This window comes from Symphalangus syndactylus, chromosome 13 (genome assembly GCF_028878055.3).
Source record: "Symphalangus syndactylus isolate Jambi chromosome 13, NHGRI_mSymSyn1-v2.1_pri, whole genome shotgun sequence".
Classification (NCBI taxonomy): domain Eukaryota; kingdom Metazoa; phylum Chordata; class Mammalia; order Primates; family Hylobatidae; genus Symphalangus; species Symphalangus syndactylus.
In genome coordinates this window covers 22,554,971-22,582,538 of record NC_072435.2, presented here as the reverse complement: position 1 = coordinate 22,582,538, position 27,568 = coordinate 22,554,971, and the positions used below count along the sequence as shown (strand labels likewise).

Sequence of the window (27,568 nt, the reverse complement as noted above, 5' to 3'; positions counted from 1 at the left end):
ATCTGTCTTGCCAGCTTCTCTATTAAAAAAAAAAAAAAAAATCAGGCCAGGTACGGTGGCTCACGCCTATAATCCCAGCACTTTGGGAGACTGATGGGGGGGATGGATCACTTGAAGCCAAGAGTTTGAGACCAACCTGGCCAACATGGTAAAACCCCATCTCCAAGAAAAATAAAAATTAGCCAGGGGTGGTGGCGCACACCTGTGGTCCCAGCTACTCAGGAGGCTGAGGCACAAGAATCACTTGAACCCGGGAGGCAGAGGTTGCAGTGAGCCGAGATCGTGCCACTGCACTGCAGTGTGGGTGACAGAATGAGACTCTGCCTCAAGAAAAATTAAATAAAAAATGAAGGCCGGGCGTGGTGGCTCATGCCTGTAATCCCAGCACTTTGAGAGGCCGAGTTGGGCAGATCACGAGGTCAGGAGATTGAGACTATCCTGGCTAACACGGTGAAACCCCGTCTGTACTAAAAATATAAAAAATTAGCCGGGTGTGGTGGCGGGCGCCTGTAGTCCCAGCTACCTGGGAGGCTAAGGCAGGAGAATCACTTGAACCCGGGAGGCAGAGCTTGCAGTGAGCCGAGATGGTGCCACTACACTCCAGCCTGGGCAACAGAGCGAGACTCCGCCTCAAAAAAAAAAAAAAAAAAAAAAACCCCGGCATCATTAGGTCTGACTTCTCACGGGGGACCACAATCAGTGTAAGCTGGAAATGGAGCTCCTTTCTCCTGGGCTACAGTGCTCTGGTTTCCCCACTCTCCCATCTCACACTGGCTCCCTTATTAGCCTGGTGCTGTCTCCAGCCCCGTGGGGTGCACCTGGAACCCCGAATTAACCTCATGCACGGAGCTGGATGCTTGTGGCACAACTGCCTCTTTTGGCTTTAGTTGAAACACTCATTCCAGGCTCTTCGTTTTACAAATGAGGAAATGGGGTTTAGCAAAGAGAAATGAGTTTTCAAACCAGAGGCCAGTGGTTAGGCCGTGCAGCCACCTCTCCTCTCCTCCCTGTGTCAGCAGGGATATTCCGGAGCCTGGTCTGAAACTGCTGAGCTCGAAGGGCTCAGATCCAGCAATGCTGATCATGACCACGGCGGTGTGGAATGGCCACTAGGGAGAGGCTGGGCTGGAGGGGCTTGGGTCTAACAATGCTGATGGATGACCATGGCGGTGACATGGTCACAAGGGGGCGCCACATCCCGCCTTCCTACCCTAACCGCCTCCTTCCCACTCAACTTCCTTCCAGCTGGGGCGCTTTGCATCTGTGGCTATTGCTGCATGTGAACAAGTGCTCCTTGCGCCCCACCCCACAGGGCCTCTCCCCTGCCGTGGCCCCGCCTGGACCGCGCTTCCTGAACTGCCCTTGGAAGTTCCCCTCTTCCCTCGCGGCTCAGCTTCTCCGTCCACTTACTCGCCCGTGTTTATCGGGCACGCACTTCCTGCCAGCGGCTCTGCTAAGCAAGGGGACGCGGCGGTGACCTCGACAGGCACAATCTCTGCCCTCACGGGGAGTGGGAGTGGCTGGGAGGGGACACACACAAATGAGGACTGAAGAGACAAAATGAGACCCCCGGGGGTGAGACATGGAGGAGGTCCCGGGCATGGGCAGGTGTGACAGGCAGCTGTATGGGAGGCGGGTCCCAGGGGAGTGAGATCCAGACAGACGTGGGCGAGAGGAAGGGGATCCTCCACCCAGATCACTTCCTGGTCTGAAGGCCGCGGTCTGTATCCCTAAGGGCAGGGACTAGTGTGTCCGCCCCGCTGCGTCCCCAGTGCCTGGAGCGGACGCCTAGTCGAGGGCGACTCCCCAGGCGGCTGCGCTGTCAAAGCAGCTCGGCGTGGGGTCCGACTGTCCTGAGTTTGTATCGGGTTCCTCACTTACTGAGCGTGTGATCTAAAGCGAGTGGCTTCACTTCTCTGAGCCGGCTTGCTTCTCTGTGACTAGCGACATCCAGCCATGTCTAAACAGTGTGGGCAAAGCCAGGCGGCTGAAACCAGCTTTGCTGTGTCTTAAGTCCTGGATAAGTCCCTTCCCTCTGAGCCTGCTTTCCCGTCTGCAGAGTGGAGGGTTAAACGAGGTTGTTTTGTTTCATTTTGTTTTGTTTTTTGAAATGGAGTCTCACTCTTTTGCCCAGGTCGGAGCGTGGTGGTGCGATCTCGAAGCACTGCAAACTGTGCCTCCCGGATTGAAGCAATTTCCTGCCTCAGCCTCCCGAGTAGCTGGGATTACAGGCGCCCACCACTACGCCCAGCTAATTTTCATATTTGTAGTAGAGACGGGGTTTCGTCATGTTGGCCAGGCTGGTCTCAAACTCTTGACCTCAGGTGATCTGCCCGCCTTGGCCTCCCAAAGTGCTGGGATTACAGGCGTGAGCCACCGTGCCCGGTCTAAACAAGGTATTAATGAAGGACCCGGCACACAGTGGTGCACATTAAACCGTCACCTTGCTCCCCAGGGTCCCAGCTATCAGCTATACCCAAGCCCTCACTGCGGAGAGTAGGTAAGAGATAGTCATTTCATACATTCTTGGGGACATGATAAGTGTCTGACCTCTGGGGAGGGTGATACAGCCGGATCTGTTGGGATCCAAGCGCACATACCCCTTCATCCCGCAGTTCCTGTCAGGACAAGCAGCACAGGGTGTGGGTCGGATTTGGTCGGATTCTTCCTGCTGCATTGCTACAGTAGCAGAAGACTAGAAACAGACAGACTGCACGTCAGTCAGGAATTAAACACTGTATCTGCACAAAGGAACGCTTTGAAAGTGTTTTTTAAAATAAATGTAGATAAGGCTCTCTGGAACAATCATAGGTAGATACATAAATAGGTATAGTTGATAGACACATAAATGATAGCTAAAAATAGATGACAGATAACAGATATAGTACACAAATATATTATTGAGAGATAATAGATGGTGAAGATAGGAAGATAACAGATATGTACTACGGAGGTAGATGATAAATTGATACATATCTATGTAAGTAGGTAATACATGATATACATATATGATATAGATTATAAATGATTGATAGACACATGGATAGATGGTGTAATGATAATAGATGACTGATACATAAATGACAGCTACATATAGATGACAGATGATATAATTGATTCATAGATGGAATAATAGACAATGGATTGGTATATAAATGATATATGTAGATGATGTATAGTCGATATATACATGATGATGATAGAGACACATACGCAAGGAGCAGAATAATATGCAAGGAATGCTTTCATTTGATAAATTTATTTTATTTATTTATTGAGACGGAGTTTCGCTCTTGTTGCCCAGGCTGGAGTGCAATGGTACGATCTCAGCTCACTGCAACCTCTGCCTCCCAGGTTCAAGCGATTCTCCTGCCTCAACCTCCCAAGTGGATGGGATTAGAGGCATGTACCACCATACCCAGCTAATTTTTTGCATTTTTATTAGAGATGGGGTTTCTCCGTGTTGGTCAGGCTGGTCTCGAACTCCCAACCTTAGGAGATCTGCCTGCCTTGGCGTCCCAAAGTGCTGGGATTACAGGCGTGAGCCACCGCGCCCAGCCTGATAAATTTACGTTTTAAGCCCACTTATAGATTCACTGAGTATTTCAAGGGATAATGCAGGGAGAGGAATAAGGAATCTGGGAGTTGAGATTTGGTAAGTAATCTCTTCCTCCAAGTATCCATTACTTTTTTAAAAAAAAAAATCTTATTTGTGACCAAACATCAATTGCTGATCCAAATCCCCCTGCTAGAGTCCCCACCAGCCTGAATGAGGCTGTCCATCCACAGTCTACTTGCTGTCATGGCTAGTGGCCACCCCACTTCACAAGCATCCCATAAGGTACAGATAGACTGATTTAAGTGTTGGCATTAGATTCTGACTATTAAGCTCTACTACTTATCAGCTGTGAGAGACTGGAGGACTGTTTAACCTCCCCAAAGCCTCTGTTTCCTTATCTGTAAAATGGGAACAATACCCTCTTTGAAGTGATCAGGAGGCGTTAAAAGGGAATGTGTATGGATTAAACTGAGCTCCATCATTCCAGACTCAGCTGGGGGGGGGGCGGGGGGGGGGGGAATCTCTGTCCATGGTGCTGAAAGACCGGCGCCAGAAGATAGGGAATTTCTGGATAGACTTGTCCATCAAGGCAGGAGAGGAGGCAAAATCAATGGTGCCAGAGGCAACTCCGTCCCCACCCCACAGCCTCTTTGAGCGGTAGACATGAGGGGAAGGATGGGTGGATGTATACCACAGACACACACATACCCACATGCACACAGACATACATATGCACAAAGATACACACACACTATCCACACACACTATCCACACAGACATGCATCCATACATGCAGAGAGACACACACAATTCACATGCATGCACTTCTCTAAGGATGGCCTGGAGTATGCTCTATAAATGAAGGTTTTCTGACAGAACAAGTTCAGAAAATGCTGCATGTTATCACCTACCCCTGCCCTGGCCCCCAGCCCCACCCGGGTATACAGAACCACAGTGAAAAGCTCTGGGCCGGGTGGGTGTGGAGGGCTAGTTTTATAATTCATCCAGTCAACTAAATCTCGGCTCAGCACCTTCCACCTGCCAAGTACTGTTTTGTGTATGAGAAAACTTCAATCCAGCAGGGCGCAGTGGTTCACGCCTGTAATCCCTGCACTTTGGGAGGCCAAGGTGGGTGGACTACTTGAGGTCAGGAGTTCAAGACGAGCCTGACCAATATGGTGAAACCCCATCTCTACTAAAAACACAAAAATGAGCCGGGTGTGGTGGCAGATGCCTGTAATCCCAGCTACTTGGGAGGCTGAGACAGAATTGCTTGAACCCAGGAGGCAGAGGTTGCAGTGAGTCAAGATCGCACCACTGCACTCCAGCCTAGGTGACAGAGCAAAACTCCATCTCAAAAAAAAAAAAAAAAAGAAAAAAACTTGAATCCAGCATTTTCCCAGGTTACTTGAACACAAGATCCTGTTCTCTCCAAACATCTTATCAATATTCCCTGGAACCTACACTCTCCAGGCTACCCTTAGGGAAATGGGGATATATGGAATAAAATCACTTCCAGATAAACACTGCCTTCAGGCTGGGGAGTAAGCTGGGTGGAGGGTCCCTTTCCACTCCCCTGGTATTGCCTGTCACACCTGCCCCCTGCCCCCTGCCCCCTGCCCAGGACTCCTCTACCTCCTGCCTCCTGGGAGCCTCTTTTTTGTCCCCTCCCAGTCCCCATGACAGCAGAGATTTGTGCCTGTTGAGGTCACTGCTGTGCCCCCATGCTTAGCAGAGTCCCTCACAGGAAAGAAGTGCCCGATAAACATCTAAGATTAAGTGGATCAACTCAGCAGGGGGCCGGGGGTGGGGGGCATGGGTGTCAGGACTTTAGATCCAGATTAAGGTTCTACCACTTTACAAACCAGTAGCCTGGGCAGACTGCTTCCTCTCCTCGTACCAGCTTCAGCAGCAGCAGCAGACGAGGAATGATGCCGACCACACAGACCTTTGCCAGGACTGGACTCTGTAAGGGGCATGAACGAGTCTGCGCGTGCCCTCCCCAAAGTGAGCATGAGAGGAATGGGGGCCGAAGGAACTTCTGCCGTCACTGCCAGGGTGGGTTCGTGAGCATGGAGTGGCCGCCCAGCCTCACCTTGCTGTGGATGAGCAGCTCCAACACAGGTGCAGTACAGGGCTGACGGCAAGTGCCACAAGAACTCGTGTTCCTTTCTTTACCTGAGACCCATGCCGCGCCCACTGGGCACGGGGCTGCTGCCCAAAACACATCTGTGGAGTGAGTGAGGGGTCGGCGGTGACTACCTGAGTGCATGAATCGGTAACGGACGGCGTGTGACACCAAAGCACAGGTCAGGTGCTGGGTCTGGTGCAGGCTGATGTCACGGTGGTCATGTGAGCTCGCTGAGTTCTGTATTATAAAGGGGGACGAGTAGTGCAGAGCCGGGATTTGAACCTGGCTCCTCGCCCCTGCATCTTTGCTCACGCCTGGGAGGGCAGCTCCAGTGAGTTAACACATGGCTTGGGGATCCCCCCTCCACACACACAGTCACACAAGACAGGCAGGCAAGGGTCAGAGAGGTTAGTCCACTTGCCCAGGGTCACACAGCCTTAAGGGGCAGGGTGCAAACTGGCCCTGAATCTTTCTTGCTGTAGGTGTCAGCAGCTCCTGCCACCATATTCTGGGGCAGGTAGAGGAGGAGGCTGGCCCGAGACTCAGTGTGCCCACCTTACAGGGCACCGAGCTGCCAATTCTACCAGACAGGGCACCTCCCATCCTCCCAGGCCTCCAGAAGCGCCCAAGGCCAGGGCTCCACAAAAAGACCCTAGGAGCACTGAGCAATGCTTCCTCAGTCTTTGCTAACCCAGCCCACTCTGAACCGCAAGGTTCACCCCCTCCTTTCGAGTGACCTGAAATTTCAAAATAAACTGACATGCAATACCAATTATCTAAGCAAGGCAATGGCCACTTGAGAACATGCTTTTCTGACTCACAATCACTCCCTAGTCCTCTAACAAATCCTCCAGGATCTGTAGACCATCAGTGGCCCTGGTTTCTAAACCCCCAGCCTCCAGATGAGGCCCCAGGACCCTGCTCAAGCACATCAGGGTGTGAAAGGGCAGATTGAGGGTTCTAACTGGAAATCCGAATTTCTCCTTCAAGTCCCCCTCTACTATGAAACCCCCAAGTCAAAGGCGCCTGCAGCTTGCCGCCTCTAATCGTTCCTGAGCAATCGCAGCCTTCAGCCAGGTTGAAAATACACCTTTGGGACCCTCACTGCGGCCTCCCAAGGCCCCAGGAACATGGGTCCTCAGGATCTGGGCTGTGGGTCCAGGAAACCAGTCACCAGGGTCGAACCCCCTTCTGATCATGAACAACAGCGCTCACCTGGCAGGGCGGCTGCAGCGGCTCTATGAGACCAAGCGCCTGGCCCCTGCAGCAGAGACCGCTGAGCGCACCCTCCGGGAGGAGTCCCGTGGGGGGCGGGGGGGTCCTGTCCCCCAAGCGGCAGCCGCCGGGACCTCATCTCCCAGCCTCCTTCGCAGGGAGACGCAACCACGGGACCAGCCCCGTGAACGGCCCAGGCAGGGAGACGAGCGCCCTTTGCAGGCGGTGAAGCTGGAGGCAGGAGGAGGATGCTTTTGGGGTTAGGGGCGGGAGCCCCACGATAGAAGTGGAGGAAGCCAGCCGCCCCTGTGAGAGGGTGGCTGAGGCCGTGGGGCTCCTTCCACCGTAGCGGGCAGGCCTGGCCCCGACCAGTCCGCCCTGCCCCATCTACAAGGGGCTCCCAGGCCCTGTGAGCGCCCACACTGCAGTGAGGATATCCAGGGACAGGCCGCCCTGCCCAGCACTCTCGGTGGGTGACCCAACGGGCCACTCCCGGGGCGCGGCTGACACTCTGCTGCTGCCCCTCCGTTTACCCCTCTTGCCCTTCTCCCTCCCGGACTCAAGAACCACGCAGAGGGGGACGTTTGGATAGTGCCATTTATTATTCTAGCACCCCTTCCTCCACCACGCCCAGGCCTGGGACAAACGAGCACCCGCCTCCTGCGGGGCTTTGCTGGGCACAGGGGCCGCCTCTGCTACCCGGAATCCAGGAGGGGAAGGAACGACTCGAGCTCTAAGAACGGATGGGACCCGGAAGGCAGAAAAAAATAATGGATTGGGGAGGACGGGGAGTCAAAAGGTGGGCTGATTAAAAGAAAATTCTAAGAAAGGAGCCCCTATTTCCCTTCCCTCTCTGGGACCCGCTAAACGCAAAGGGCCTGGTTTCTCCATTCCTCGCAGCACCCCCACCCCCACCCCGGACAACTGAGGAAGAGGAGGGAAAATGGCCTTCCGCTTGAGGCCTGGTCGCCGCTCGGCCCCTACACTTCTCTCCATCGTCCGTCTCTGGCTCGCAGGCCGATAACCTAGGAAGGGCAGGCCAGGCTGAGGGGAGCAGCGTCTTGAGGCGGAGAAGTGAACTGGCCCTAATACCCCCCAGTGCACGGCGCGGGGGCAGAGGAGGGCGGGGAGCCTGGGACACCGCGGGGTCCATCGCACCCCGTCCGCTTCTCCCTGGGTCTCTTGGTCTTGCACGTCGTCGTTCCCACCAAGCCCGAGGGGCCCTGCCCCCCCCTCGGGCCCCGCCCCTACCGGCCCTCCCCAGCGCGGCACTCGGGGCACCGCCCGCCCGCGGCCTCGTCATCCTCCTCCTCCTCCTCCTCCCCGCCAGCCCGGTAGTAGCTCTGTCCGCAGCTGCTGCAGACCGAGGGCGCGCCCACCGCGTGGATCTTCTTGTGTCTCCGGAGCGCGGCGCCCTGCACAAAGCCCTCCCCGCACTCCACGCAGATGTGGGCCGGCTCCTCGCCCCCCGCCGCCCCGAGCCCGTCCCCGTGCTGGGCCCGCTGGTGCGCCAGGAGCCCGGCCCCGTGCCCGAAGCCCTTCCCGCACTCCAGACACACGTACGGCTTGGGGGCCGGGGCGCGCCGCGACCGGGGCCCCGCGGCCTTGGCCCCCGCGCCCGCCATGGCTGCCGCGGCCGCGGCCCCCTCGCCCGGCGCGCCCACCACGATGATGCCCTCGCCATCGCCCACCGGGATGGCGATCTCGCCGTCCGCCGCCACCGCCTCTTCGGGCCCCTTGGCCCGCCGGACGCTGGCCGCCAGCACCTTGGCCGCCACGCCGGGCCCCGACAGCTCCGGGTGCAGCCGCAGGTGACGCGCGAGGCTCTTGGGCTGGCTGAAGCCGCGGCCGCAGCGCGGGCACACGAAGGGCTTGAGGCCGCTGTGCGAGCGCCGGTGCTTGGCTAGGCTCTTGCTCTGAGTGAAGCTGCGGCCGCAGTCGGGGCAGGTGTAGGGCTTCTCGCCCGTGTGGATGCGCTGGTGCTGCATGAGGTTGGAGCTCCAGCTGAAGCGCTTGCCGCACTCCAAGCAGGCGTAGGGCTTCTCGCCCGTGTGGATGCGCCGGTGCTGCACCAGGTGCGAGCTCTGCGAGAAGGTCTTGCCGCAGTCGGCACAGGCGTTGGGCCGCTCGCCGGTGTGCGTGCGCTGGTGCCGCGTCAGCTTGGACCAGTGGCTAAAGCTCTTGCCACACTCGTTGCAGATGTAGGGCGCGGGCGGCCGCGGCCGGGGAGGGGGGCCGGCTGGGGGCGCAGACTGGGGCGGGGACAGCTTGGTGGGAGGCCAGCTGGGAACGTCGTCATCATCCATGATGAGGATGTCCACTGGAAGGCAAGAGGGGAGGGGGAGGTGAGTCAAGAGAGACAAGGGCTCCACGCCGGCCTCGGCTGCCTCGCTCACCAGGGAGCCTTTCCAGGCTCCCCCTGGCGCAGGACCTGCCCTGGTGTCCTCACAGTGCGCATCACTCCCTGCATTTTACTAAGTATTTATTACCCCTCTCCCCAGCTAAGACCTCAGCTCTGTGAGAGTGAAGACCCTCCGTTTACCCCCAACCTCTAGAACAATGCCTCAGACACAGAAGGCTTGGGCTGTAAACAACCAGTCAACATAAGAGGCATGGGCGAGGGGCGGGATCCACGGAAGGCTCCCAGGAAAGGACCCCTGAAACCCAAAACACCAGCCTGGACGCCGGGGGCAGAGGATGAGGAAGGCTCACGGGCAAAGGCTCCACTAGGCAGAGTGGCCGCAGGGCTTGAATGCAGGCCTGGACACCTGGACCTGAGCCAGGGAGTGGGTTTGGGACCCTGCAGACGTGCCCGCCAGGGAGTGATGGTGTCACATTCGGGCTCCAGGAAGACAATCTTGGCTGCAGACAGGGTGGGCAGGGGGAAGCAGACAGGTAATGGGACTGGAGACGAGCATGAAAAACCCGCCTCCGAACCTGGGGGTAAAACCTGGCTTAACACCGCCTACATTACAGAGGCTCTGGTCAGCCCCTGGTGTGGGGGCTCCTGTCTGCTCAGTGAGGACAATTCGGGCCCACAGCGCTTTGCCTGCACATCTTTACACTGAGGACGCCCTTCCGGCAGCCAACGAGGCCTTTCACGCATCTGCACCAGGCCTGCCCCTGGGGGCTCTCCCAGGAGGAATGGGCTTGCCTCCTCCCCAGCTCATTCACTCCTGAGAAGGATCCACGTGCAGCGTCTATATTTGCTCTCCCTTGGGGCCTGGTCCAGAGCAACAGAATCAGGTGGGAGGGCCTCAGCAGGTGCATCTCTGACCCCCGTGGACACCTCAGGTGCACCCCACAGGGTTTTTTCAAAGCGTGAATCACAATTACAACGTTCTCACTCCTGACCTTACTAGACTGTAAGCTCCTAAGTCTCTATCCCAACACCTGGCACGGTGGTGCCCAGCACACAGAGCCCAAACACCCTCCCGGACGCCATGCTGGCAAACACGCAAGGAAGGGCCATGACGCCTCCCTGCGCTACACACTTCAGCGTCAGGTCCTCATAAGCTGGGAGCACAAAACTGAGCCTTTACAAGGGAGAAACTGAGGCACTAGGGAGTCGAGTCACGGCCCACAGCTACACGATTGCAAAGTGGCAATGCCCAGAAGTGCATTAGTAGTCTGGGTCCAAGAAACAGCCATCTACCGCTAACTGCGGCCGCCCACCGCTAAATCCCCCACCCCACATGCAGCACACCCTACAGGCTGAGAGACTGCTCCACAAAGTGGGATCCTGCGACCAGTAGCATCGGCACCACAGAGAACATATTAAAAACATTTATGCACGGCCGGGAGAGGTGGCTCACGCCTGTAATCCCAGCACTTTAGGAGGCCGAGGTGGGCAGATCACTTGAGGTCAGGAGTTCAAGACTACCCTGGCCAACATGGCGAAACCCCATCTCTACTAAAAACACAAAAATTAGCCAGGCGTGGTGGCGCATGCCTGTAGTCCCAGCTACTTGGAAGGCTGAGGCAGGAGAATGGCTTGAACCCGGGAAGCAGAGGTTGCAGTGAGCCAAGATCACACCACTGTACTCCAGCCTAGGTGACAGAGCAAGACTACATCTCAAAACAAAACAAAAACGCTTATGCTCAGGCCTCCCTCCAGACCCACTATATGAGAAAGTGCTGGGCCAGGGCCTGTGCTTCAGCAAGCCCCCCAGGTGATTCTGATGCCAGCTCCAGTGTGAGAATCACTATTCCAAGGCAGACTGTATTCGAATATGACTCTTGAATCACCTGCGGCAGAAGCAAAAACTCCAGGTGAAGTCAGGAAGGGGGGAACCTTCTGGAGAGATGGCATGGAGCCCACTGCATTGTCAACATAAATCAAAAAATGTTGTAAGTTATAAGCACATTACTTAAAGATATAGAGAGAATTAAAAACAAACATCAGAAGCTATTTGCCCCGAGGCAGTGTGACTGAAGGGGACAGAAAGGGACGGTTAGGAAAGAGATTTGCTTGTCACCGTAAACCGAGCTATACTATCTGAACCTTACAAGTGCTTCTATGCCTTTAATTAAAATAACTGCTTTGTTTTTGAAGTTGGGAAGAAAGAAAGTATAGCAATGCTCCCTGTGACTCAGCTATGAATAGCATTTACAGTCATGAAGACATGAATTCTGAACACAAAACTTGTGACACCGTGGCAGCTAAGACGGGGGCACTGGGGCGGGCGTGGAGCGCGTGGAGAGTGGAGTGCGTGGAGAGTGGGGAGAGGATGTGGGAGCCATGTCCTCACCTCCCATTAGATTTGCAACTAGCAAAGCAATTGCATGAGCTCTTTACCTAGAACCAAGCAGAACCCCAAAGAGTGCATGGAGGGGCTCCTTCCTCTAGAGGCAAACTGGGAGTGGGGAGGGCAGGAGGTGGGAGCTGTTTTCTGTTTTACGCCGTAGGCGATCTGGCTTCTCTACAGGCATCTCTGCACTACTTCTTCTAAGTACGAGTTAAGCACTGTTAAATGGACAGGGTTTAATTACCTAAAAGGCAGGGGCTCTTTTACATCTTGCAGATTCCTGGGCTCTGCGCAAACCTTCCCGTGCTGCATCTCAGTAACGCCCAGAAAACCGCGCTTCACGGGCACAGACTGGTTCTGACAAGAGGTTGCGTCTGCACCGCGCATGGGCCAAGATGGGCCACTCCACTTGCCGCAGCCGCAGCCGAAGCCGAAGCCAAAGCCGAAACCGAAGCCTCACCCTCACAGGAGCGATGAGGCTAACAGCTTTCTCCACCTCACAGCACCATCTTTAAAAGGATTCAACGAATTCCCAGAAAGAGAAGAGCACGGTGAGGAGCACAAGAGTTCTCATTCAATTAAAAAAATAAACAATGAGAGCCGGGCCACTCTGATGGTGGCAGCAGTTACCCTTGGGAGAGGGCAGAGTCCCCAGACGCCTGGCCCTGGGCTAAATGTGTTCCGTGGATTACCACATGTAATCCATGGCTAACACTATCACTGTCCTCCTCTCACTGAAGGACTTAGCTGAGGTCCCGAGGGCATGGGCTGGGGGGCGGTCCTCCACTCCAGATCCCCTACGCCCCAGGCTCTAACTCTACGCCTCCTGCCCCACCTGCAGCACCACCCCTCCAGGAAGCCCCGGTTTCTCTCTACGGGAGACAATGTTTCTAGAGCAAAATCTGGAAATAGTCATTTTTTTTTTTAAGATAAAATTATTGAGTTCACACTGATACTTCCCATAGAAATTCAGGACTAAGGTTTTTATTTAGCCTTTCCTTTGTGATATCTGCACTTTCCTTCTGCACCACGGAGAATCCTGGTTCTCAAGGACATAGGGGATGACAGAACTGTAATATCCCCCCTGGAATATCCCAAAGACACAGGGATGGCGGAACTGGGATACCCCACAGTCCCAGGGGATGACGGAAGTGGAATATTCCATGGACCCAGAGGATGGCGGGAATGGGATACCCCACAGACACGGGATGACAGAGCTAGAATATCCTATAGACACAGGGGATGTCGCAACTGGGATACCCCATAGACACGGGATGGCAGAACTGGGATATTCCACAGGCACAGGGGATGGTGGAACTGGGATCCCCACAGACACAGGGGGTGGCGGAACTGGAATATCCACAGACACGGGGTGGTGGAAGTGGGATCCCCACAGACACAGGGGATGGCGGAACTGGGATACCCCATAGACACGGGGTGGCGGAAGTGGGATGCCCCATAGACACGGGGTAGCAGAAGTGGAATATTCCATAGACACAGGGGATGGCGGAAGTGGGATATTCCATAGACACAGGGGATGACAAAAGTGGGATATTCCAGATACAGGGGATGGCGGAAATGGGACAGCCCATAGACACAGGGGATGGCGGAAGTGGAATATTCCATAGACATGGGATGGCGGAAATGGGATAGCCCACAGACACAGGGGACGGCGGAAATGGGACATAGATACAGGGGATGGCGGAAATGGGATAGCCCATAGACACGGGATGGCGGAAGTGGAATATTCCATAGACACGGGATGGCGGAAGTGGAATAGCCCACAAACACAGGGGATGGCGGAAATGGGACAGCCCATAGACACAGGGGATAGCGGAAGTGGAATATTCCACTGACATGAGATGGCGGAAATGGGATAGCCCACAGACACAGGGGACGGCGGAAATGGGATAGCCCATAGACACGGGATGGCGGAAGTGGAATATTCCATAGACGCAGGAGATGGCGGAACTGGGATACCCTATATTTTGACCCTCTTGCTGGGTGCACACGGGATCTCAGGATAACAATGCTACTGCTACCACTGCCAGGCACGGCTCCTGGACTGTGCTGCACGCACCGTCCTCCTTCCCCTCAGTGTTTTCTCGGCTGCATCCCCTCCATCAGGTGCAGGTCTTGGCCGACTGAGACGTGTTCCGTGCTCAGGAGACTGACCTGCTCGCACCCTCCTCCCATCCCTCTCCCTGGTCAGTTGTCTGAAGCTCATTCGCTTGTGGGTTCCTCAGGAAAGGCACAGAGGAACGGGGTTCACGGGGCTCTTGCTGGGTAGCCTGTCTGTGCCCTTCCCATCTGAAGGTCCCTTTTCTGTGAGTCATAATGCCATTTTCTCCTAGCATAAAGTGCTTAAGTCCGAGCATAGTCATGTTGACTTTCCAAGTCATCCGCGCTTTCTGCCACGAAGGATCGGTGACTTCCTTTAGCGTCCAGCGATTCTAACGCAACCATCTGTGATTTGCGCTTTCAATGCGCAGCTTTCATGTGTTAAGGGGTGTTTCCTTGAATAAGTTTTTACTATCCGCTCTATTCTTTTGCTTTGGGTCTCTTCTTCAGGGACTCTGCCTATCCATATGTTGGATTTTCTTTTCCTAACTTGTTTCCTTTACTCTGTTTTAATCTTTTTTCATTTATTTATTTTGAGACGGAGTCTCACTTTGTCACCCAGGCTGGAGTGCAGTGACATGATCTCGGCTCACTGCAACCTCCGCCTCCCAGGTTCAAGTGATTCTCATGCGTCAGCCTCCCGAGTAGCAGGGATTACAGGCATGAGCCATCATGCCCGGCTTTTTTTTTTTTTTTTTTTGCATTTTCAGTAGAGGCAAGGTTTCTTCATGTTGGCCAGGCTGCTCTTGAACTCCTGCCCTCAAGTGATCCACCCGCCTTGGCCTGCCAAAGTGCTGGGATTACAGGCATAAGCCACCATACCTGGCTAATTTTGTGTGTGTGCTTTTAGTAGAGACAGGGTTTCTCCATGTTGGCCAGGCTGGTCTCAAACTCCTGGCCTCAAGTGATCCACCTGCCTTGGCCTGCCAAAGTGCTGGGATTACAAGCGTGAACCACCACACCCAGACTTTTTTTTTTTTTTCTCATTTTAAAATGATCCTCCTTTTTGCCTTCAATTTTTTTAAGGAACGATGTTTTTATTCTTGAGTTCCTTCTACATTAGTCTTCATTTTGAAAGGTTTTTGTTCTTATTTCCAAATCTTTGCCAAGGCTGCCCCTTCGTTTCTGAGTTTGTGATTATGCTTTTCTTTCACATGTTACACTGTCTCAGCTCGTTCAAAATCAGCGGCCCCCAACCTTTTCGGCACCAGGGACCGGTTTTGTGGAAGACAATTTTTCCATGGACAGGGTGGGGAGGTAGCGGGGGATGGTTCAGGGATGAAACTGTTCCACTTCAGATCACCAGGCATTAGATTCTCCTAAGGGACCAGGCTCGGTGGCTCACACCTGTAATCCCAGCACTTTGGGAGGCCGAGGCAGGCGGATGACCTGAGGTCAGGAGTTCAAGACCAGCCTGGCCAATGTGGTGAAACCCCATCTTAACTTAAAAAAATACAAAACTTAGCTGAGTGTGGTGGTATGTGCCTGTAATCCCAACTACTTGGGAGGTTGAGGCAGGAGAATCACTTGAACCCGGGAGGTGGAGGTTGCAGTGAGCCAAGATTGCGCCATCGCACTCCAGCCTCAGTGATAGACTGAGACTCCATCTCAAAAAATAAGATTCTCATAAGGAGCACACAACCTAGACCCCTCACATGTATAGTTCCCGCTCCTGTGACAATCTCATGCCGCCGCTGACCTGGCAGGAGGCGGAGCTCAGGCGGTAATGCGCGCTCATGCACCACTCACCTCCCGAAGTGTGGCCTGGTTCCTAACAGGCCACGGAGCAGTACCAGTACCAGGGACTGGGGACCCTGTACTAAATGATCTTGATCTTGTTGGGATGCACTTCTGGCCTGCCTATCTGTAGAAATGCCATCCTGTCCCTTATCTTTGTTATTATAGTCACTTTTGGGAAGGTTGAACTCAGTATTTTTCTGTTGCTCATTTTTATGTGTAAGTTTCCTTGAATTTCTAGGAGGAGGCTCGGTTCAGGGTAGCTGTTCTAACTTCTCAGAGGTTCTCCCACAGAAGGTAAAAACGCGGCAACCAGCCTACACAGATGCACATGCTCCAGCCGCTGTCCCCACTGTCATCAGGACCTTCTCCTGCCTTCCTCTGTTGCCAAGGACAGGGGCCTGCTCGATTCTGACTCCTCACATGAGGTTCTGCCCTGCACAGCACTTTACCTGGTTGCTTCGAGAGCTGCAGGGCCTGCGCTGCCCCAGTCCCTTTTGGGCCTTCCCACCAGCCTCTCTCCCCACTACCCTGGTTTGGACAAAACAGCTCCTACTTCAGCTGCTGGTCCTAAAGTGACCCCGACTCGCCTGCCCAGCTTTGCAGTGAAGACCTGGAGGCTGTCTGTGGCTCTCCTTTGCTTCCCTCCTCCCAGTCAGATGCTAACATCACACAGGCCTCGGTGGTTTATCCTCATCCAACTGTATTTTCGAACTCATGGGGATACCTTAGGACCTAGTAACTTCGCAACTGTGGTCCAGGGGACTTGAGTTTTGCTACCTGGTTGCTGTGTTTTTATGCAGGGATATAGGAGATTCAAGGGCCACGCTGTGGCTGCTCTACCATCACCCAACAGTCAGAACTGTCATCTGGCCGGGCACGGTGGCTCACACCTGTAGTCCCAACTACTTAGGAGGCCAAAGCAGGAGGTTAACTTGAGCCCAGGAAATTGAGACAAGCCTGGGCAACATAGTGAGACCCTGTCGCTAAAAAAAAAAAAAAAAAAAAAACTAGCTGGGGATGGTGGTGTGTGCCTGGAGTCCCAGCTACTCAGGAGGCTGAGGTGGGAGGACAGCTTGAGCCCAGGGGGTCAAGGCTGCAGTGAGCAGAGATGGCACCACTGCACTCCAGCCTGGGCAACAGAGCGAGACCCTGTCTCCAAAAAATAAAAAGAGATAGGCCGGGCGTGGTGGCTCATGCCTGTAATCATAACACTTTGGGAGGCCCGAGGCGGGTGGATCACGAGGTCAGCAGTTTGAGACCAGCCTGACCAACATGGTGAAACCCCGTTTCTACTAAAAATACAAAAATTAGCCGGGCATGGTGGCGGGTGCCTGTAATCCCAGCTACTCAGGAGGCTGAGGCAGGAGAATCGCTTGAATCTGGGAGGCAGAGGTTGCAGTGAGCCGAGATCGTGCCACTGAACTCCAGCCTGGGCGACAGAGTGAGACTCCGTCTCAAAAAATAAATAAAAATAAAAAAAGATGAGGGTGCGCTGAAACATGGAGCCCGTGCTCACCCGAGGGCAGCCAAAACCCCAGCTCCAAGACACCAGCTGAAGCTTTCCTGTTGGCACCGCTCCCTCCTCAGAAGCAGAATATCTTTATTTCGTTATCTGAACAGCTCTGAGGCTGCCTGAGCTGTCTCTGCCCGGTCCCACACCTCTCACCCACTCAACAGCGGGAACTCCATCTGAGGTCATCAGGAGAAAAGGCCCCAGGAAGCAGGTTAGGAAGGGCCACTCAGCCTGCAGCCATGGGTCTCACCCTCCTGAGATCGTCAGGAGGCCTGGCCTCAGCCTGCAGAAGGCTGCATGCCACCCACCAGCCCCCAGCTCCATGGCCCAGACAGGTGTCTCGGCCCCTCTTTCCCCAGCACCCAGATCTCATGGGGTTTTGTGCAAATCCAACAAGATAACCACCTAAGGGGGCTGCGCTGACTGCAGGCACACAAGATGTGATTATGAAGCGGCGGCCATTATTCCTAACAGTATTAGCTCAGAGGATCTGAACACACCTCCCAGAAATATTCAAATATAGAAAAAAATCACAAAATTTCTAAGGTTTCAAAAACGCCCCAGGTCAATCTATCTAACCAGAAAGAACACTGGCTTCGTGGCTCTTTCCAATCTCACATGCAGTTCTTCACCGCGCTGCACGTGGGAAACGCCGTGCTGTGAACTTCACGCCCACCATAGGCCACGCCTTGCGTCTCCACTGCGGGCCTCAGCCCGGCAGGCACTAGGATGGACTGCGTGGACAGCGGCCAGCATGTAAATGAAACGGAATGGAGGCAGGAGGAGGAAACACCCGCACGTGCTGCTAGCACAGGAAGAACTGTTCTGTGGAATTTTATTTTGGTCCCCTATAAATCCGTACGTTTCTTTTTATCTGGCTGTGTTCCTGCGTGCAGGCAGGGGGCGAGGGATCAACTACTCCCGGCCCTGACGGCAAAGGTGCTGCAGAGCCAGTTTACTAAAATGAAGGAAGCCGAGTCCCCGGGGACAAAGCCACCTGGCCCAGGGGACACACAGCACCCTGCTGTGCCACGTCTCTCAGGGGCCTTCTGCTCATCAGCAGGGGCAACCCTACTGGAGTGACCTCCAGTAAGAGATGGGGTGGGGAGGTTCAAACCTTTGGAATTTCAGGAGGCTTGGGGGAGAAGAGGCATGGAGACTTTTGTTCTGACAACCTCATGCTGAAGCCTGGCCTGCTAAGCCCACCAAGGGCACCCCCGGTCAGCACCCGAGGCCCCACCCCCTGACCCAGGTCTCCAGGGACACTGAGGCAAAGCCATGGGCCTGGGGGAAGGAGCCCGGGGTCCATACAGCTCCACGGAGGGAACATGTGCCAGGGGTTCCGGGCACGCTACTCTCCCCACAGCCACAGAAAGCTTTCCAACCACCCAAGCCTCCCTGGGGACACCTCTGAACAGGGAACACGGCCGGGAGCTACCCACAGTCCAACTCCTTTCCTCTTCACAAGAAGGTCCCAAGTGTGGGCTGCCTGGGATTTCTCTGGGTCATGGGGACCCACCCGCCCTGGCCAGTGAGGCCTGCCTGGGAGCTTCAGAACCCATTTTCCTCTCACACTCCTCAGGAGAGGCCCAAGGACAGGCAACCCCATGCTGCAGGGTGATGCCACCTGGGTGATATGGCCACAGGGTGATGCCGCCCGGGTGACACGGCCGCAGGGTGATGCCGCCCGGGCGATACGGCAGCAGGGTGATGGAGCCTGGGTGATAAGGCAGCGCCAGAGAGACGTGGCACAGCAGGACACTGCCGGAGCTTCCTGGGGACCCACCACCTGGGGCTGAGGCACTGCCTCGGTGGCCAAGACGTCACAGCGAGGGGCCCAGGGCACTGAGCCCAGAGATAAGCGGCTCTCAGGAGAGAGGCCGCCCTGGATCTGTCCCGCCTGCAGGCCGGCTGCCCAAGAACATATCGAGTCCTTCTGGGCTAGGCCACTGCTGTCCGGGTTCCCTGTAAACAGCAGCTGAGGGCGTCCCCACTGCCCAGTGGCTTCCCAGGGCCCTCAAGCCACATTGCCACATCCCCTGCAGGGCAGCCCGAAGCCCCTTCCTCCGTGAACGAAGCCTTGCCTGGCCCCCAACACGGGACCCTCTGGTTGAACAGTCTGCACGCTGAGTGGCCTGGGCGCCCCAGGGAGTGATCTCCAGGAAGCTGAAGGGCAGGCACACAGGGGAGGGGACACGGGGACACTTCTGCTGAGACAGCATCTCATGGAGCAGAGAGCTGGGGGAAGGGGACAGAAAGGGGGAGTCACGCCGGGTACGGTGGCTCACACCTGTAATCCCAACACTGGGAGGCCGAGGCACGCAGATCACCTGAGGTCAGGAGTTCGAGACCATCCTGGCCAACATGGCGAAACCCAGTCTCTACTAAAAATACAAAAATTATCCAGGCGTGGTGGTGGGTGCCTGTAATCCCAGCTATTTGGGAGGCTGAGGCAGGAGAATCACTTGAACCTGGGAGGTGGAAGTTGCAGTGAGCCGAGATCGCACCACTGCACTTCAGCCTGGGAGACAGAGTGAGGCTCCGTCTCAAAAAAAAAAAAAAAAGAGAGGACGAGTCACACAACACCCTCTGGGGACAAAAACTACAGCAGGGCCACGCAGGCTGGGGGCCGTGTCGCCGCCCAAGACCAGCTGGGAGGCAGACGGAGAGAGTGTGTAGGGCTGGGAGGCTGGAAGGCAGCGGGTTCTCACTCCCGTCAAGCCAGGACACCTTCACAGGGTTCTGAACACAGCGTCGGGACCTCACCTCTTCCCCAAGAGGCTCAGGAGGGGACAAGGACAGGGACAGAGATCGCGGGAAGGCCAGCACGCCATGACTGTGTAAGGCCACACGGCTGGGGCCATGGTGGGAAGAAGCGACCATACTCGGGATGTATTCCCAGAGCAGGTGCCAGGACACACGGAAGTCAGGAGCTAAGGAAGGGTCCGGGGTGAGGGCCCGCTGGCCCACGGCATCTACTCCAAGGCCTCTCTGTGCTGAGCGCCTGCAGCCTGGCTCGGGTGGCACCCTCCCTCTTTGGCACTCCAACCAGCATCTCCTGCCTCCCACACAGGACATGGACACCCTGCTCCATGCCCCAGCACTGCAGGGTTGGGGTTGGCAAGGGCTCGGGCTGGACGCCTCCTGCTGCTGGTTCTCTCTGCCTCCTTCTCAACCTTTCCTAGGCCACTCCTCACATGCAGGATGGTGAAAGTTGCCTCCTCCCTGTCCGAGGACCCCACAAGGTAGGCTGAGGGCCTGGACGCTAATTCCGCAGAAGAGGCTGCAGCCAGGTGGGCTGCGAGCCCTGCTGGTTCCCTTTTCTCCGCCTAGCGGGCATGCTCCCCTGCCCCTCCAGGGCACACTCCTCTCCCAGATGCCTGCCCCATGGGCCCCCATATCCCTCAGCAACAGGCTAGAGAAGGGACCACACATGCCATGGCCAGGCCAACCCCCGCCACTCCACCCCCACCTACGTCCGTCTGTCACTGTCACATCATAGGAGGGACGCATGTAGGCAGGACCCCACACGCCATGGCCAGGCCAACCCCCACCACTCCACCCCCACCTACGTCTGTCACTGTCACATCATAGGAGGGACACATGTAGGCGGGACCCCACACGGGAGTTAGGCGAACACCGGACGCCAGAGCAGCTTGGGAGTGTGCGCAGCCCACCCCTGACAGCCGAGCAAGGGCGTCACACGGGGGTGATGCTCCAGAGGCGGCGCCACGCGCAGGCTCTCCAGGAGCCAGCTGCCCAGTGGGCGACAGCACTCCCACACACACAGGGCCAGGGATGGGCAGGGCAGCGGGCTGGACAAGGGGACCTGAGACCTACCTTCTACAAAGAGAGTGAGTTTATGAGTGACTTGTAAAATTAAAGATGAACTTACTCAAAGACAAGCATTTTGGAGACAACAAGGTATTTTAACAAGGACTCAGTGCTAGATCAGAGATGTTCCTAAAAAATGACATGCTGGAGACAACTGGAGACCACGGGGTATTTTAACAAGGACTGGGTCCTAGATTAGATGATGTTCCTAAAAAATGACATTTTGTTAGATGAGATCAGCTTCCTGTAGGGCTTTTTTTTTTTTTTAAGGAGTCCTTACATGTTGGAGAATTTACAGACAAAATGACGTGATGGGTATTTTCTCTAAAACACTGTGGAAAAAGAACTACAGTGGGCAGAAAAGGACCAGCAGTGCCGCGAGTCGCTGGCGCAGGAAGAGGGATTCACCACACTGCGTCCACACACTTGAGATTTCCACAGAATTAATTTTCAAAAAGGTTCAAAGGCCAAGGACGTATGCAAGGGAGAAGGCAGGGGCAGGCCTTGAGGGCTGTGGCGGTGCGGGACGGCAACCACCCACTGCGGCATGGGACGGCAACCACCCACTGAGACGCGGGGGCAGCCTGGGGCTGGAGTGTGCGCCCCCTGGGCATGCGGTCCTGGCAACGCACTCAAAACCCCCATCACAGTTTCTCCCCCAGGACCAAGGCTGCCACAGCCCCACCCACATGGAGCTTCTGTTCATACTCCATCCACGGATCTCAGAAATCACTCAAAAAGGGGCTGAGGTGCTTTACAAAAGCGATCCCAAACTTCACCCCGGTCTTTGTATGGGGCGACTCAGCTAGGCCGGCCTGAACTGGCAAGCTCTGCTGGCCTGTCCTTCTGCATCAAGTCTCACCGATGTGCCCGCACGTTTCCGTGTGGACTGTGGCTGCATGGTATCTGTGAGGCCCGCAGCCTGCAAGATGGACAGTATTTCCCCTCTGGCTCTCTGCAGAAAAGGTCTGCTGAGCCTGGGCCAGTGTGGGGCCAGCGTGGGCCTGGGACCTGGGGTCTGGCATGCAGACGCACCTTATTCCTCAGGTCTGAGGCAGGGACGCGGCCTCCATGGAGGGGAGGGAGGCCATGAGGTGTCAGGGGCCATGGTGGGGTCACCATGGGGCCTCAAGCAAACCTGGGCCCCACATAGCCCACAAATGAGTTTTGCTCAACCCCAATAATGCTTTATTAAACAAACAAAACACGTTGCCAATGTCCAAAAAGTGAAGGATCTCACATAAAAACCCAAACTGACAGCTTTCCCTGAAAAGTCGGCGCCAGCCTGCGGGTTCCCTGCGCTCCTGGGCCACCCCTGGTCTAAGGAGTTTCCTGCTAGGGAGGGCCACAGGGCCGCCTGGAATCACAGCAGAGGGTCCAGGATGTGGAGGCGGAGCTGTGGGGAGAGGAAGGGGGCACCCTCAACCGACGGGGGTGCTGCCCAGGCTGGAGGGGCAAGGACAGAGGAAGTCAGGCACAGAAGGTGGCCCCCAGGGGTCCCCAAGATCGTCTAGCAGAAAAGAAACTTGGAGCCACAACACCAGCCCTCCCTCTACAGCCAGGAGTGCAAGGCCTAGGGTGGGAGGGGAGGCCAGGGCCAGGTGGTCCAAGGGCCCCAGGAGGGGAAAACAGGGAAAGGGGGTTTCCTCCCACCCAGAGGCAAAGGAAGCCAGGGTCAGGTGGGAGGCAGCAGGGTAGGCTGGGAAGGACTCTGGCCGCTCACCTGGGTTCTCGTGACTGGCCATCTGCTGGTCCTCAGAATCCAGCGGCCCCGGAGACCAGGCTTCTTCCCGCAGCTCCATGTCTGGGTCCCTGTTAGAAGGGGATGAGACAGAAGGACAGAGTTTACAGGGTGCCAGGCTGCACCGACGGCCCTGCAGGGAGGCAGACTGCAGACCCCGGCGTGACAGGCACAGCACCCGGCAGACAAGGCACACAGCACCTACCCCAGGACACCGAGAACTAGCCTGGAGCTAGCCTGGCCGCTCCCCATGGCAGGGACCAGCCAAGGCCTCACACGGCCGCAGGAAGGACTCAAGGACCCACATGGGCTACAACCACCGCCAGTTCCCATCCCAGCCCCACCACTCCCCAGCTGGACCTGGGGCGAGCAACCCCACCTCGCACCCCAGCTTCCTCACCGGCAAGATGGAGAACATGTTACCGTCAAGTGTGCACAAGACAGTGGACGCGTGGTGCTCATGCCAAACAGGGACTGGAGTTCCCACACCCCTGGCAGATACTGACCCATCACAGCAGAAACAGGGCAGCAGGCGCCCAAGGGTCTCTACCTTAGCAGGCGCCTAAGGGACACTCCCAACCCGTGCCACACACCGTGAGGGTCCCTACACACACCACTGACCTGTGCCACGCACCGAGGGTCTCTACACACACCACCAACCCGTGCCATGCACTGTGAAAGTCTCTAGGCACACCACCAAACCGTGCCACGCACACACACATCTAAAGTGGACAGCAGAGCCTTTGCCACGTGCCCGAGTTGTTGAAGGGTTCATACCCTGATCTCTCTTTTAAAACAGGCTCCCTGGCTGGATGCAGTGGCTCCCACCTGTAATCCCAGCACCTTGAGAGGCCAAAGCAGGTGGATCACTGGAGGTCTGGAGTTTGAGACCAGCCTGGCCAACATGGCGAAACCCCATCTCTACCAAAACACAAAAATTAGCCAGCCCTGGTGGCGGGGGCCTGTAATCCCAGCTACTCAGGAGGCTAAGGCAGGAGAATTGCTTAAACCCAGGAGGCAAAGGCAGGAGAATTGCTTAAACCCAGGAGGCAGAGGTTGCAGTGAGGAGAGATCACGCTCCAGCCTAGGTGACAGAGAAAGACTCTGTCTCAAAAATTAAATTTAAAATAAAATAAATAAATAATTAAAAAATAAAATGAAACAGGCTCTGAGGCAGCCCTCCCAGCCCTTCCCCCACCCTCCTGCAGGTGCAGCAGGAACCGGAACCTGAACCCTGGCACAGATCAGGGAAGGGCAGGGCCGCCAGGTGGAGCTGTGGCAAACGTGCCACACGCTGGGGTTTCATAAACCAGGAGCGCCTCTGGGAAACTCCACGGGGCGGACACAGGGCTGCCAACTTCCACAGCCAAATAAGGGCAGTTTAAAAAAACGTCCTGCCGGCCTAAGTGCAGCGGTGTTTACAACTAACTGCCAGTTACGGGTCTCTTTGTTCCTTCTCCACGCCAACTGCTTCACTTGACTAGCCTTAAAACAAAAAAACCTCCTACTTCACACAGTAGAGATTTGGGGCTTGGCTCCCCGAATCCCCCGGCACCTGCAGGAGGCAGGGGCTGTAGCCACCCGGCTTCTCGGCGGAAGCCTCCATCAGGAGCCACGAGAAACCTGCCCGAGGAGGCACAGCCTCCCACTGCCAGACCAGGGCTCACACCCCAGGGCCCACACTTCTTTATTAAAACAGCTTCATTAAGATGTGATCCCCTTACCCCAACATTCCCCCATGTACAGTGCACGATGCAATGATATCTAGTATATTCAGTTTTGCAGCCGTCACCACAATCAACTCTACAACAACCCCAAAAAGCCCGCGCGCCCACGGCAGTCACCGCGCATTCCCCTGGCCGCGCCCAGGGCAGTCACCGCGCATTCCCCCCTCCATACCCACGGCAGTCACCACGCATTCCCCCCTCCGTACCCACGGCAGTCACCACGCATTCCCCCCTCCGTACCCACGGCAGTCACCACGCATTCCCCCCTCCGTACCCACGGCAGTCACCACGCATTCCCCCCTCCGCGCCCACGGCAGTCACCACGCATTCCCCCCTCCGCGCCCACGGCAGTCACCGCGCATTCCCCCCTCCGCACCCACGGCAGTCACCGCGCATTCCCCCCTCTGCACCCACGGCAGTCACCGCGCATTCCCCCCTCCGCACCCACGGCAGTCACCAGGCATTCCCCGCTCCGCGCCCACGGCAGTCACCGCGCATTCCCCCCTCCGCGCCCACGGCAGTCACCACGCATTCCCCCCTCCGTACCCACGGCAGTCACCGCGCATTCCCCCCTCCGTACCCACGGCAGTCACCACACATTCCCCCGTCCGTACCCACGGCAGTCACCGCGCATTCCCCCGTCCGTACCCACGGCAGTCACCACACATTCCCCCGTCCGTACCCACGGCAGTCACCGCGCATTCCCCCGTCCGTACCCACGGCAGTCACCGCGCATTCCCCCGTCCGTACCCACGGCAGTCACCGCGCATTCCCCCCTCCGCGCCCACGGCAGTCATCGCACATTACCCCGCCGCGCCCACGGCAGTCACTACGCATTCCCCCGATTACCCCGCCGCGCCCTGCAGCCTCTGAACTCCTTTCCGTCCCTCTGGACTTGCTGCCGTGTGCTCTGCACAGGAGAGGGACAGCATCTGTTCCCGCGTTTGACTCCTCCACACAGCATGGTGCTGCGGCGTGCCGGCGTGTCGCTCCTCTCGGGCTGAACCCCACTCCACTGTACGGCGGCCACAGTGGTCCACGCACCCACCCATCGATGGCGGACAACTGTGGGCTGCTTCCACGGCGGGCCTTGTGAATACTCCAGCTTCAACGCCGGCATCCATCCATTTATTTCTGTGGACGTTCACGTTCATCTCTCTGGGAAGGAGAGGCCCGCGCAGGCCCCAGCCCCCCACCCCGTGAGTCTTCAATTCTGTGTCTTATCAGAGCTGCGTACTGAGGTGGAGGCGGGCACAACACTCGACCAACCATTAGCAAGCCCATGCTCCGGCCGTCTGGCCCCAGTCCCTGGTGTGACCTCACTCCCAGGTGGGCAGGACTCCTGGTGAGACACAGCGGCCACCCCCGCCACCCCGTCCCCCAACAACCTCAACACCGGAAGAGAAAACCCAGGCCAGGCCCCCTTGGGCTGCATGCACTCGGCTCTGAGGAAGCCTCCTCCAGCATCCAACACCTCATTCCAGGCAGACCAGCACATGGAAAGGGCGGCATCCAGCATCTCATTCCAGGCCGGGGTCTGCAGACCAGCACATGGAAACGGCGGCATCCAACACCTCATTCCAGGCTGGGGTCTGCAGACCAGCACGTGGAAACGGCGGCATCCAGCACCTCATCCCAGGCCGGGGTCTGCAGACCAGCACGTGGAAACGGCGGCATCCAGCACCTCATCCCAGGCTGGGGTCTGCAGACCAGCACGTGGAAACGGCGGCATCCAGCATCTCATTCCAGGCCGGGGTCTGCAGACCAGCACGTGGAAACGGCGGCATCCAACACCTCATTCCAGGCCGGGGTCTGCAGACCAGCACGTGGAAACGGCGGCATCCAGCACCTCATCCCAGGCCGGGGTCTGCAGACCAGCACGTGGAAACGGCAGCATCCAGCACCTCATCCCAGGCCGGGGTCTGCAGACCAGCACGCGGGAACAGTGGGGCTTCCACCTGAGCACCACACACCTCCTTGGCACAACCTGTCTGAACCGATTTTCCCAAGTCCCTCCAGTGACAAGAAGCTCACCACCATCCAGGCACAGAAGGGAGCCAACCCCACTGCAGGGTGCTGTCAACCTGCCCTCAGGAAGACATGAGAGTCTGAGAAGAACTCAGGACGTGCCTGTTTAAATAAATTCACGTGCACAGATACACCGTGTGGGTCACTGGGCAGTCCCTGACCATGCCACCCCACGGTTCCAGGCACTGCTCTAAACAGCTGATGAACTGTGAGTGGACTGGGGTCCATGGTAGCCCTCTGGGTAGGTCTGACTGCTGTCCCCATTATGCAGATGAGGAAACAGAGGCCCAAGGTCTCTCCGTGGGGAAGGGGAGAAGGGAAAGGCTGGAGGGGTACAGAGACACAGTTCACACACAAACCATCAGGCCCCAAGTCTATGCCCAGTACCACCCACCCCTAAGCTCGCCTCGGACACGGTGTTCAAATCCCATGTGGGAATATGAAGGCCGCGCTCTCCAGGGTCCTCATTTGCTGAGCACCTGCGAGGACCAGCAGACATGGGGTCACCAGAAGACATGAGGGTCACCAGGAGGGACGAGGGTCACTGGGAGACACGGGGTCACCGGGAGACATGGGGTCACTGCGAGACACAGGGTCACCGGGAGAAACGAGAGTCACCAGGAGACATGGGGTCACCGGGAGGGACAAGGGTCACCAGGAGAAATGAGGGTCACCAGGAGGGCCGAGGTCCTGCCCCCAAGGCTCACAGACAGCAGGAAAAGAAGCACACGGGGAGGGGGGTCTGGGGGCAGAAAGGGGAGGGGGGTCTAGGGGCAGAAAGAGACGGGCAGCTCTGTTGGGGTGGCTGGGTGGGCCCTCAGAAAGAAGGCACCACAGGAGCATGCCCTGGATGGGCAGCGTGGAGGGGAGGGGGCAGGCAGCAGCTCAAAGGCTAGGCATGCTGGGAGCTGCGGGAGAGGCTGCAGGTGTGTGGGGCGGTTCCTGCCGGGAGGGCTGCGAGTCACCTGGAGCGCAGGGGTCCCTTAGAGGTGGGCACTGTTCTGATGCTTGTCTTATGGATGTGGAACGTGAGGCCGGCAGGGCCAGACCCTCGGGTCCCCTGCAACACGTGAAGGGCAGCACTGGCGGCAGCAGCCAGGAGCAGTGTCTGTGCCAGGCACAGAGCCATGGGGACTCCCAGGAGACTCTCTCAGCTCCAGAAGCGGGAGGCACTGAAGGCAGCCCTGCCAGGAGCCGCCGCTCCCCGCTCT

At 56.7% G+C, this 27,568-nt stretch overlaps 1 protein-coding gene across 2 annotated transcripts in view; it reads right to left on the bottom strand.

Annotated features, from left to right (window-relative positions):
- Positions 1 to 7,484: 7,484 nt before the first annotated feature.
- Positions 7,485 to 27,568, bottom strand: part of ZNF787 (zinc finger protein 787) — a 33,330-nt gene continuing 13,246 nt past the window's right edge. For both annotated transcript variants that reach the window (XM_055237185.2, XM_055237186.2), the window contains exons 2-3: positions 22,585 to 22,673; positions 7,485 to 9,225 (exon numbers count right to left, since the gene is read on the bottom strand). In XM_055237185.2, coding sequence (XP_055093160.1) covers positions 8,153 to 9,225; positions 22,585 to 22,663 — 1,152 coding nt within the window. In that variant the 5' untranslated portion in view covers positions 22,664 to 22,673 and the 3' untranslated portion in view covers positions 7,485 to 8,152. The remainder of the gene's footprint in view (positions 9,226 to 22,584; positions 22,674 to 27,568) is intronic.